The sequence below is a fragment of the Camponotus vicinus genome, unplaced genomic scaffold, assembly GCF_025532165.1.
Source record: "Camponotus vicinus isolate PSW18456_S1 unplaced genomic scaffold, iyCamVici1.0 SCAF_13, whole genome shotgun sequence".
NCBI lineage: Eukaryota > Metazoa > Arthropoda > Insecta > Hymenoptera > Formicidae > Camponotus > Camponotus vicinus.
The window spans coordinates 15,235,600-15,249,179 of record NW_028141949.1 but is presented as its reverse complement, the minus strand read 5'-3'; the positions used below and the strand labels follow the sequence as shown (position 1 = coordinate 15,249,179).

General features: G+C 33.9%; 3 protein-coding genes across 3 annotated transcripts; 1 reads left to right on the top strand and 2 right to left on the bottom strand.

Annotated features, from left to right (window-relative positions):
* Positions 1-10: 10 nt before the first annotated feature.
* Positions 11-2,539, bottom strand: LOC145963881 (inositol monophosphatase 1). Its single transcript, XM_083086170.1, has 6 exons — positions 2,272-2,539; positions 1,597-1,730; positions 1,150-1,409; positions 921-1,026; positions 690-841; positions 11-600 (listed from the first exon to the last, which is right to left on the bottom strand). The coding sequence occupies exons 1-6, from the start codon at positions 2,332-2,334 to the stop codon at positions 494-496; spliced, it is 822 nt and encodes a 273-aa protein (XP_082942296.1). The 5' UTR covers positions 2,335-2,539; the 3' UTR covers positions 11-493.
* A 137-nt stretch (positions 2,540-2,676) lies between these two features.
* On the bottom strand, positions 2,677-12,603 carry Accoas (acetyl coenzyme A synthase). Its single transcript, XM_083086168.1, has 11 exons — positions 12,484-12,603; positions 12,264-12,381; positions 10,849-11,064; positions 8,064-8,259; positions 7,604-7,983; positions 7,272-7,464; positions 7,038-7,193; positions 6,796-6,963; positions 6,523-6,712; positions 4,113-4,358; positions 2,677-4,040 (listed from the first exon to the last, which is right to left on the bottom strand). Exons 2-11 carry the CDS (start codon positions 12,350-12,352, stop codon positions 3,844-3,846), a joined length of 2,031 nt encoding a protein of 676 aa, XP_082942294.1. The 5' UTR covers positions 12,353-12,381; positions 12,484-12,603; the 3' UTR covers positions 2,677-3,843.
* Positions 4,517-6,514, top strand: LOC145963880 (enolase). The gene is made up of 5 exons (XM_083086169.1): positions 4,517-5,104; positions 5,217-5,341; positions 5,424-5,669; positions 5,762-6,200; positions 6,353-6,514. The coding sequence occupies exons 1-5, from the start codon at positions 4,710-4,712 to the stop codon at positions 6,456-6,458; spliced, it is 1,311 nt and encodes a 436-aa protein (XP_082942295.1). The 5' UTR covers positions 4,517-4,709; the 3' UTR covers positions 6,459-6,514.
* Positions 12,604-13,580: the final 977 nt, after the last annotated feature.

Sequence of the window (13,580 nt, the reverse complement as noted above, 5' to 3'; positions counted from 1 at the left end):
TTTTTTGCACTTTGCAAAAGTTAATTTATTTTTATTAATCAATAATTATATATACAATATCATAAAACAAGCATATGATGAGGATAAACATATTTTTCAGTTTCTTTTTGAGATCAATATAATTATTTTTATATCAGTATTTAAATAATTTCATATTAGTAAATAATTCGATTTTATCTTTTCTTTACATAGATTTATATTAACAGACATTATTATTATATGAACTGTTTTATAAGTAGAACAATAAGTACATAAATAAGTTTATCACACATAATTTTTTAAACTATTTTACGCACAAATTTTGAAGAAAAATGAATAATCGTACAGATATTTTTCTTATCTAAGATAAAGTCATACATGTAATTTTTTACATATATAATACATCGTCAATTTACTTTTCTTACTTTTAGAAAGTAATATTTGCCTATATCCAATTAGACATTCGTATAAATATAAATTCTTCCTCATCTTTCATACAAAGTTTTGAAGCTTCTTAATCTCGCTCTGGATAATACTGAATTAATATTTTGGCCATTTCTTGAGCTACTTCAATCGATGATGCACATAGTGCTCTTCTACTCATTACATCAAATGGACCTCCTTTTGATGTAAGAATAAAATGAATGTTAGTCCTCTAAATTAGCGCTTAGTATCTTTTTATGATTTATACATGCGATAACTATATTTACCTGCTGGATCTATCGACACACCGCCTGCTTCTCGAATAATAAGATCTCCGGCTGCAATATCCCATGCGTGTATACCAAATTCGATATAAACATCAGCACCACCAAGAGCTACCATACACATATTCAAAGCCGCTGAACCAAGCGCTCGCAGTCTACACGATAATCGGATAAATTTTTTCGGTCAATCAAAAAAATCTTTGTGCAAAAATGTAGCTTGTAAATATGACTTACCCATGGGCACGTTCTGTAAGGATTCTTATATTTTGCAATATTACTTCCAATTTTTCCGGATCTCTGCTCGTTCCCATTTCTAGCATTATCAGTGAATTACGCAATTCTGAAATAACGACGTCAGATAATAGAGTAAAAATAGATTGTCAGTTAAAATCAGATAAAGTTATCACAAGAATTAATACTGCGATCTAATGGTTCGCATTTTTAGAAATAAAGAGCAAATTACCCTTTTTGTCGGACACGTGAATCGGAGCGCCATTAAGAAATGCACCCTGACCCTTACGAGCGGTGAAAAGCTGCTCCAAAACTGGATTATATACTATTCCTATTTCCGTCGTTTTATTAATAAGTAACGCAACCGATATGCACGTGTGCGGTAAACCGTGAACAAAATTCATCGTGCCATCGATCGGATCGATTATCCAGGTTGGCGCATTTGTTAGTTCTACCTTCTCGCCCATGGCAGTACTTTCTTCGCCGATAAATCTGTATTTTTTTAAATATAAATATGAGAACAATACGATATTGCAATTAATATCGATTGTAATAAAATTCGATATATTTTCCAATAAAAAAACTATAGTGAATTGTATATTATATTATTATTGCGCAATAACACGTAATGGATATTTAATTAAATGGAAATTTAATTAAAATTTAATTAATTACTTACTTATGATCAGGATATTTGGATGATATTCCGTTGATTAAAAGTTTCTCTACCTTTTGATCCCATTCTGTAACCAAATCGACGTCGCACGATTTTGTGAGTACATCTTTGTGTTGATGAATCTTTTCATTGACAATCTACAAACGAAACGTGTTATATGATGAATGCAATAAGTATACTTAAATTTTTTCTTGTACAAGATCAGGCGTATTAATGTATAAAAAAATTGAATGCGCCAATAATAAAGCTTTTAAAGTCACGACAAAGAATCACGCGTAAACAAATATTGTCGCTATTAATGTTGAACATTTATAATAGATAGAAAAACAAGACAATTTTTAATAGCTTATTTCTTCTGCAATTTATATTTCCTTCACATTGTATATGAATCATCATCTCACATGTTGCTGTAATCTCCCTGACTTGCCATAAAAAATTGGGTAATTTCGGATATCTTGTATATTAAAAAATTAAGATTATTTTATAATTATATAAATTGATACATCAAAATATAATCTGCTTCTATCGATCAATCAATGACAATGTGTCTGATAAGCCAGATTAATACCATGACACACGATTAAAAAAAATGTACTCGAAAAAGTCGATAAAATCTATCTGCGTACTTGTAACATTCAAAGGAAATAAAATTAATTACATTTTAATCTCTCGACTTACCGAACCAGCCTGTTTCACAAGCCGCAAAATTTCAATGTAACACTCGTCAATGTTCGTAAACATGATTTGTTACAGCCCTGAAAGTCACTCTCTTATATAGATAGAATGCCACTGTGTGAGCGACACGCGTTCCAGAATGGTCTTGTCGTGAATTCTTGCCTGTATCAACGCTCAGCTGGCACTGACATCGAGCTTCGTGGCTTTCAGACTTTGACGCAAGGCGTATTCGCTCGATATACACACCGCCTCCCACCACTATGAACACGTGATCGATTCTCGTGTAAACCGGAAGAGCTGAACACAATAATACACACATACATACACATAAATTAAAATATCTATTATTTCTATATAATATAAGGAGAAGAGAGAAAGAGGCAACAGAGAGAAATAATACGCTCCTCATCATTTAACAGAACAATCGTAATTTTTTATGATATATTTTTAACATATATACATATATGTCTATAATTACATAGCCATATCTGTATTTATGTGTTGCTCGCTTTATATATATCTCTCTACGCGTACAATACATATATATTTATTATCACACCTAAAGTTGTCTTGTTCCGCAAGGAATGATATGTATGTGACGTAACTCCCAAAAAAGGAGCACGAAGCAACTTTCATTCATAAATATATTTGTATCTTCTTTCAATCACGCTATACTTTGAATGGCGGAGAGAGAAAATCTCTCAACTTTAAAAACTTATCAAAGAATACGTAATTGAAACGAAGTACAATATATCAAGTAATATAGACACCCTGTGTGTATACATAAATAGAAATTATAACATATTATATATATACACTAAATTGCAGGAAGTAAAATACCGCCTTTTTTTGCAGTATCCATAAGTTACATATATACGCGTCATGTGTTATGCTCACCTCTGTTAAGTAATACAATTTATTAGTATCTGTGCAACCAACCTTTTATCTATCGTCTACTATCGTGCTGTGTACTACAGTTTCCTTGTATTGAGCGTTTTCTGTTTTGCAACTAATTTCAAATTTAAATAACTTAACAAAAGGATCATTTATAGGCAACTTATAAGCGATGCTTACATAAGATATGTATCGCAGCCGCAACTCTTTGAGGAGAGCGACCAATAATTTAATCAATTAATTCTATTTATCCGGTAATTCTATTAACAATTTATTCCTTTCACACGTCTCTCTTTTCTCCTCTAAAAAATAGGAAAAAATAAAAGAGATGTGTCAAAAGAATAATAATAACTTTCATATATTTCTAATCACTCTAAAAGTTTGAGTGATATACAGAAATAGACAGAATTTGATCAACGAAAAAAGAGACAACAGTATCATTTATACATTTTGTACGTTAGTAATTATCAAATTAATAATTGAGATAAGATCTTGAAATGCGTCTCTAATATTGTGCAAATACGTAGACCGACTCGATATTTTCAATGTGCAATCTAAATATATTATTTTTATCTTATGAAATTATCCGTAAATCGTGCGTCACGTTGTCAACATTCATCGAAATTATGCGCGAAATTTTTTCAAGATACTTTCATTTCTTTATAATAAGCGAGAAATATTTTAAACTTTTGGCCTTAATTCCAAAAGAAGCTTGATGACAGTCTCGTCGGCCAGTGTAGTTGTATCTCCGACATCTTCTTCGCCCGCTGCAATTTTCCTCAACATACGTCTCATGATCTTGCCAGATCTTGTTTTCGGTAAAGCTGGAGCATGTTGAATGACATCCGGTTGAGCGAAAGCGCCAATTCTTTCACGTACTATTTAAAAATAATTTTATTAGCGTAATGTATAAGTGTATAATATAAAATCGATTGAGTGCAAAAAAACACCTCTCTTTTTAAGCTCAATTTGCAATTTTTCGTCAAACGTCTTCCCGTCACTCGGCGTAATGAAACAATACAAGCACTCTCCTTTAACAATATGCTTTTTACTGACTACTGCGGCCTCGGCTACCGAAGAATGTTCTGCCAATACATTTTCAACTTCAGCCGTTGACATTAGATGACCAGATACGTTCAACATATCATCGATACGGCCGGTTACCCATAGATATCCGTCTGCGTCGCGTTTCGCTCCTAAAATCACAAAGGAGGAATTGGATTTAAATTCCGTTCGATTCCATCATAATTGATGAAATTGGAACAGAGTTATGTAATAAAATGTAGATTCTAAAAATATATTTGTCTTGACATATTATTTCGCTTGAATGCATCTGAATGAGGCTGCAAACATATCTCGTTGTCAGACAGTCTCGCGAAACGTGCAGCACGTAATTTCAGTCACAAAATTGTTAAATTATGTAATCATTGTCGATGCCGCAGGACTTATACGTTCGCTAAAACAAACGTCTAATTTAAATCCATTTGTTTTCGTTTTCTTATATCATGTTTAAATCATGACATAACATTTGAAAAGTTCAATATAAGATGGCATTTCGAAAGATCAAGGCCCGTCAGATATTTGATTGCAGAGGCGAACCGACCTTAGAAGTCGACGTAGTTACCGATATCGGTTTGCTCCGATCATCGGTACCTTCCACCGTGCTGATCAATCCGAATCAGGCGCAAGAGATCAGAGACGAGAACGCGAAGGCTTACCACGGTCGTTCGGTATTCAAAGCCGTTGATATCATTAATAACGTGATTGCTCCGCAGCTGATAAAATCCAAATTGGATGTTTGTCAACAAGCTGAAATAGATGGATTACTGATCAAGTTGGACGGCACGCAGAATAAATCGAGACTCGGCGTGAACTCCATTCTCGGAGTATCCGTAGCCTGTTGCAAAGCCGGAGCAGCCAAGAAGGGTCTCCCGGTTTACAGGTTACCATTAATTTACTGTCGTTCTTTTCCAGAATTAGTTTATTTCATTATGCGAAGAAATCCTCCTCCAATGTAGCGCTTTTATTTGAAATTTTATAATCGCTTGTTTAAGATACATTGCTGAATTGGCGGAAAATAGTCAGTTGTTAATACCTGTACCGAGTTTCAATATAATCAGCGGGGGAAGATACGCTGCCAACAACTTAGTGTGTCATGAATTTGCGATATTGCCTATAGGTACAATATGTGCGGAATCCAAATATATAATTCAAACTGCAAAAAAATCGGATATTCGATTACTTTTCGTACATATTTGCAGGTGCTGAGAACTTCGCCGATGCTGTAAAAATGGCTACTGAAATATATCGAGTGTTAGAGAAAAAGATCCTTGATGCTCAAGGAATACGAGGTCAACTTCCGGTTAGCGACGACGGAGCTTTTGTTCCCGACTTGAAAGATGACAAGGCTGCCCTGACTCTTTTGAACGCGTCTATTAAAGATGCGGGTTACGAAGGCAAGATTAAGATAGCATTGGATATGGCAGCAAGTGCTTTTTATAAAGAAGGTCTCTTTATATTTATCTTTTTCCGCGTTTACATAATTATAAACAATAGAATATCCTAATAAAACGCTTTCCGCATTTGTATTCATGCATAGGAGGATACGATTTAGCATTTAAGACAAAGGATTCTGATCCCGCTAATTATTTAAAAGCTGAGGCTTTACGAAACCGATATCTGGAGTATCTGTCTGAATTCCCAGCGATAGTGTCGATCGAAGATCCCTTCGATCAAGAAGATTGGGAGGGTTGGTTAACAATCGCTAACCAAAAGATTCAAATAGTCAGTGATGCTCTTACTGCGATGAATATCGACAGGATCGAAGAAGCAATGGATAGGAAAATAGCAAATTGCCTTATATTGAGAATATCACAAATTGGAACTGTAACAGAAGTCATTAATTGCGCGAAAATGGCAAGAATCAATGATTGGGGCTATATTGTGAGCGCGAGTCGCGGTGAAACAGAAGATAATTTCGTTGCTGATATGGCGATTGGACTTGCTGCTGGTCAATTCAAAGCTGGAGCACCATGCAGGTAATGCGACGTGACGAAAATAATGTTTAGAGTTTGGAACTAATTTCAAATCGAATTATTGATCGTTATTCATTTTTTCATAAATTTATCCTTATTTAGCTACCTATTCTCAATTGCAATATATAAAAATCGTATTAATTAAATAATTGTAGAAGTGAAAGAATGGCCAAATATAATCAAATTTTGAGAATCGAAGAAGAACTCGGCAAAGATGCCAAATATGTTGGACTGAAATATCGAAATCCTTTAGCGAAATAACGTGAATATAATTGTGTGGTTTTAGAATAAAATGTATGTAAAATGAATATAAAAAAGCACTTACCATCTCCCGTGCAGTAATATCCTTTGAATCGCTCGAAGTACGCACTCTGAAAACGTTTATGATTTCCATAAAGCGTTCGCATCATACCCGGCCACGGTTGACGGAAAACGAGATATCCTTCTCCTTCGCCCTCTACTATGTGACCATCTTCGTCGAGAAGTTCCGGCAAAACTCCAAAGAACGGAAATGTCTGCATATATTCATTCCATATGTTAGGAATAAGTTATTCATATATTATATACAAAGCGAAATCATTAATTAGAAATCATTTACCGCGGAGCCTGGCTTCATAGGTGTGCAACCTGGTAGTGGTGTAATTACGTGACCACCAGTTTCCGTTTGAAAGAATGTGTCTGATATACTGCATTTACCGTGGCCGACGATATTGTAATACCAGAGCCAAGCCTCGGTATTGATTGGTTCACCCACTGAACCAAGAACCTGAGACACATATATATGCATAAATTTCTATACATTAAGTCGATCAAGAGAGAGATAAACTCTTTGAGAATTACCTTAAGCGTGGATAAACTGTTCCTTGTCACATAATCATCGCTAAATTTCATTAACGATCTGATAGCAGTTGGCGCCGTATAAAATTGCGTGACCTTGTATTTATCGACGATCTTCCAGTATCGGTCCTTATCCGGATAGAAAGGTACACCCTCGAACTATTAACAGATGCAGATTTATCAGGAACAAAGAAAATAAAAGTACAATCTAAAAGAATGTGGAAAATGCATATGTACCAAGACAGACGTTGCACCACATCCCAACGGACCGTAAACCACATAAGTATGTCCTGTGATCCAACCGATATCGGCAGTACAAAAATAAACATCACCAGGATGATAATCAAAAACATATTTGAAAGTTGTTGCTGCAAAGATCATATATCCTGCAGTAGTATGAAGAAGACCCTTTGGTTTTCCGGTAGAGCCGCTATATATGACAGGAAAAAGAAAAATAATCAATGACGGATGAATTAAAAAAGCTATATATGTAGAATAGTTGTCTAATTTATCGATTCTATTTTCTTTATTATTTATCCTGTCCCATTAGAAACCGTCGTGATTCGTACCTCGTGTAAAGGATAAAAAGTGGATCTTCGGCAGCCAGCCAAACTGGATAACAGCTCGGCTCTGCGTCTTCCATCTCGTCATGCCACCAAACATCTCGATCATTGTCCCAGGAAACGTTGGTCAGCTCCGTATCACCGTTGCTGGTGCCGTTCACACCATTCATCCTACCCTGAGGATTGTTGAGTCTTCTCAAATGCGAAACGACGATGCAGCATTCGATTTGATAGCCCTGCTTGTTAACCTTCTCCAAGGCTTCATCGCAGATATTTTTCAACAGAAGTAATTTCTCACCTCTCCATACACCATCCGCAGTGATCAGGACTTTAGCTTTGGAGTCGAGTATGCGTTCCGACAAAGAATCGGACGAGTATCCTGCAAACTGCAAACATATATTGTCTTTTTTTCGTATTAATTCATCATTCGCTGCTTATTTATTTCGCTATCAAGCGTTTCACTCACCACCACGCTATGAACCGCCCCTATCCTCGTGCAAGCTAACATGGCGATCGGTTGCTCCAAGATATTTGGCATATAAATCACTACTCTATCTCCCTTCGTGATACCCTTCGACTTAAGAACGTTTGCAAATCTGCATGTCTCCTCGAGCAGCTTTTTATACGTCAGTCGCGAATAATCTTCTGGATCGTTTCCTTCCCTAGTAATAACGCATTTCAAAATTTCAAAATCAGTGAAAATTTACGAAAGAAGGAAAAAAAAGTTCATTAATCGCACATAGAAAAATCACAAGAATATACATCAATTTAGAACTATTTCGAAAAAATTCTATTTAATTTAATTAACTTTAATTTTAATTTATTCAGATATTTTTCAGATAGTTTTATTAATAATGTTATATTAATAATATTTTATTAAATGTATTAATCGTTTTGTTATTTGAAAAGAAAGATTAGATTAGAAACGATAGTACATAGTTAAAAATTTGTTCCAAATAACTTTTTACAAATTGAATTCTCGATTCAATCGAATCAATCGTCGATTAAGTTAAAGTTACTGTTCAAAGTAGCCTCGAGATTGTTTAGAATATCTTGTGTATTTTTCTCGATATTACATTTATATTCTATATTAAAAATATCTTGAGCAACATCTTAACAATACGAGAAAATCAAGTTTATAAAAATATATTTGTATCGCTCTATATATAATTATATTTAGAAAAATCTAAGTGATAATATTAGCATAACATGCTAATCTGCATTAAAAGCATTATCGTGTAATAAAATATATATATTATATATAAGATATAAATCAAAACTGCAAGTTTGCGCTTATCTACAATAATATAGGTCACGAATAATTAGAAGAAAGTTAAGCGAATTGACTGATAAATAAAATTTTTTAATAATATCTGTCTTGATGAAACAGAATAAATCGTGATATAAAATTGCACGTGATTTTCTTCGTGTAAGATAACTGTCGCTAGATAAGAAATGTAACGTTTAGCGATATTTAAAAATACAATTTAATACAAATCAATATTATATTAAAGAATCGATTAACGATTTAAGTCGATATAAATATCATTTAACGATGATGTCGACAAGCGTTCACGTTTTTTTTCTTTTTTTCTTTTTTTTTTATTCTTTACATCTACTCTATATATTATCACAAGACTATAAGCTTTTGTGGTTGATCTTCTTCTCACATAAATTTTATTTTTCGCGTTTGTATTTTCTATAGTCCATATATACACAACCACAAGACTAAGCTCTTGCGGTTGATCTTATTGTTAGTCTCAAATAGATATTACATTTTGCATTTATATTCTTTCTACTCCATATACAACCGCAAAACTAAGTACTCTAGTGGTTGATCTATAACAATTATTCTGATATAGATGATAGATATTATCCTTTAACTATTACAATGGCTGAGAGTGGCCTTCATCTTTGTCGCCTCTCTAAATTCAGAGCTAAACGCGATAATTTATGCACATATCATCAACGTATTGTTTTCTATGTACGTATATGATTTTATTTATGTCCACAATTTCATTTAAATATATTTCCACTAATTTTGTCTACATTCCGAATTTTTATCCAGACGTCTCATTAGCGATTTTGCGATGTCAACAAAATGTGTTTCCTATTCTTATATGTGTTTATGTTACGTAATATTTGCGATTTATGATATGACAATATCTCGGATATCCCTTCTACGTCGAGTAATAGAACGTGATCATGTTTTAACAAAATTTTTAGTATGAATCGCGTGACTGAATCATGCTCACGCGCGTGAGAGTGATGCAATAAATGACGCGATCGCGCGCGATGCCTTGCTAGCCAATGAAGGCGCAGGTGTAGAGCATGTGTCGAATTTTTTCAAAAAATGAATGGGCATTCTCTCCTATTACGCGACTCTTTCATAATTACTTTCAACATTGCGTCCAATGAATAAAGGTATACCGTGCATTAACAATTGGAAAATTGATTATTCTTGAAAGTTGAGATTTTGAAAAGATGCAATATACGGTACTGAATTAGCATTCTCGACTTTATCGATGACAATCGATAGTCGATGATCGGTAATCCGGCACAAATAGGCTTAAGCCGAGTATTAAATATGTATGAAACGTGATATCGCGAAATTGACGTTTCTTTACTTTGTTGACGCATGTCGCGGATAAGTCGAATTTATAAAAACTTTAAGCAAACAAATTTCACTTGGCGCATTAATAATTTATGAGTATCATTGATAAATTATTGTTGTTATTTAGAAATAGTTAGATAGATCGTATAGATAGTATCTATAAATAATAATTTATCAATAGCACCGGTGAATTCTTAATGTGAAACTTTTATTGTTTAAAATTTTTATAAATTTTATCGATATCCGCGAAAAGCGTCAACATCGCGTCAACATCGCGTCAACAAGCAACGAAATATCAATTTCGTGATATCACGCTTCATACATATTTAATACTCGGCCTAAGCTACTTATGCCAAATTATTGATTATCGATCATTTTTATTATCATTGATAATGTCGAAAATATCAATTGAATATTGTATATTATTTTCATAATAAAAATAAAATACGATTTTCCGTAACCGTAAGCTCAAAATATATATGAGTGACTTGCGTCTTCGAAAATATATAGGAATAAACTTTGCATGGGAATGAACTGTCGAACGATCATTATCTCTCTTTCAATCATTATAAAATCTGAAACTTGGTTTCATAGTATATACAAAATAATCTAATTTTAAACTATTATATATTCTTACCAATAAAATGCAATTTTATCTCCATGTCCACTCTTTACAGCCTTATCGAGCAAATTGAAGCTGATATTCGTCGTTGCTCCTTCCATCCATTTTATGAAAACATCACCTTTATCTACATTAAAATTATATGTGAAATACTTGTCCTCTATCGCTGGGGTTTCCCAATAAAATTGCTTCGCAATTTCACTCCAGAATTTCACTGGATCCTCTATAGATCTAGAAAGAAAACAAATTTGTCTCAATCTGAGTTATTTGTCTCATTAGAAGCAATTCACACTATCGGTCGGCTCGCGCTCCGCTCACGGTCCGATCATGGTCCGATCATGGTCCGATCAAATATTTTTCCATTTTTATAAATGTCGACAGTTGAGTGTCCATAATGTAAATAAGTAAATTTATAAACAATATTTGATCGGACCGTGATCGGACCGTGAATGGAGCGTGAGCGAACCGATAGTGTGAATCGATCCTTATTCTTTGATTCATTCCATGATATGTGAAAACAATCGATAATTTATTATGGTTTATTGATATGTAATCATTATATTAAAAGTTGAACGTCGCTGTTGGAGTAAGAGCCAATAGTTTTGAGTTTAACGAATCATCGATTCAATTTTCTTACATAACTTTCCATTCTATTTACAAATTTATGCATGTTTGGTAAGCCGCAAATTATGCACATCGTTATTACATATAATTTTCGCATTAATTAAGTGAGTTCGCAGTCCAATGGAATAAATTATGAATGAAACAAACAGGTCATAAGCCTATACCGAAATTGTAGCCGATATTTGGAACGAGTTCTCTCATTCAGGAAGGATCCCACTACTCGCAAGAATTCTCGCTGTAAAATTAATCGAATCGAATAATGAGAGATTCGATTAACGCGGTTGCCCGAGACAAAGAGCAACGTTTGTCGTTAAGTTTTTAATACTGTTCGCGGAGAAGAAATGCTTGTTCCTCAAACTGAGAATTTGTCCCACCCCTGCAGGATCGATACCGCGCTTCTCTATTCGTGTCGTTTATAAAGCGACTAGGTAAAGACTCGGGATCAATTTCAATGTCCGAAATCACCCTCCAATTCATCTACCACACAATTCTCAGCATTGTACGTACAAAAAATGCGATATCCTCCTTCCTTGATTAATAATCGAAGCTCATCTTTGAGGCGTTTCGAATTTATGAAAATTCATTTCTTTACCCTTTATCGTTGCTTCTAAGCCTAAGAAATGAATATTAACGAATAAACATGATTCGCGACTCTGTAATTATTCGTATACCTTTTACATCTCAGGTCGCATTTTTCACGATAATACGACACATGGTTTCGACTCGATTTTTCAATTTTCGAATTCGATACTCAAGAGAACGTGATAAAAATAGTATTTGTGAAAATTTTATATCTTTATACTCACTTTCTATGCATCTCCCTGTACTGTTCCATGCTACTGCAATGCGATCTTTTCACGATCTCCGGATTGGGGTAGTATATTTTATCCGCCATGTTTCAACCCTTTCGCTTCCTTTCGGCTTCTGTCAAAATTCAACGATCCAATTGAGGGATAATCAGAGATAATAAAATAGAGAAATAAAATAAACTGCTGTCAGCGACTCGTGTTGATTGAAAAGAAATACTTGATATATGAAATGCTTTATATCGGTGACGGAGTTGCGGAAGATCGTCCGAATAGCCGGAAACGAGCTCGCGCGACTTTACCGGCTCGGCTGGTAAAACGCGACTGATTCTACTTGTACTACATTGAACTCTATATATACGTAACATGATAACTCTATATATATGTGACATAAGCTCTGGCGCTCCGACGCGATCCGAGGGAGAGAACAACATCGGTTTCGACGTCTCTCTTTCTCGATGCGATATGATTAAAGAGCTTATTTTACGTTTCACAGCGAGAAATGTTATTTTTATATTTCATTCCAGTTTTGGTTATTTACATTTTACCTTATTCGCCTTATTTATAACGACACTTGCTATAAATCTTTGCATTTTTACTACGCGTGCGCTTAGAGAAAAAAACACACATTCTCTCTTTCTCATTTCATGATCACTTTCCTTATACGAGGATTGTGTGAAAAATCATGTCTAAGACTCAAAATACTGTGTGCCTGAAATGCATACGAAATTATGATAATTAAACATCATCTTTCTTTTGTCCAGCTTAATAAATGACTTGCTAATTTATCAATTTATGAAATTTTGTAAATAATTTTCATCAGGGTCGATCGAATTTAATCACTAATGAATTGAAAATTATCGTTATATCTGAATCGATGACATTTAATTCTTCAATTAATAATTTAATTATTCATTGTGTAACTCTTAATTTGAATGATATTCATAAATTTGCTCGCGGTGAATAAATATTTATTATTATTTATACACACCTGCATAAAAAAAATGTAAAACGACCGTAAACATTTATTTATGTTAATTAATTCTGTGGCTTACCATCGAATCAAACCCACGCAGGATGCAAAGAATATTAATATTATACATTTTATACATTTTATATAATATTTAATATTATACATTTACATTTTATACATTTTACTTCGGTTTAGCGTAAATACTAGCTCCTAGAGAATTTTTAAGGGCTACAAACATAATCCCAAATGATGACAGAAATTCCTAATTTGCCGACCAGCTTATTCCATAGAACAAAGAGAGACGAAGATGGACGAAATAATATTTTAATAGCGACGTCATTGGT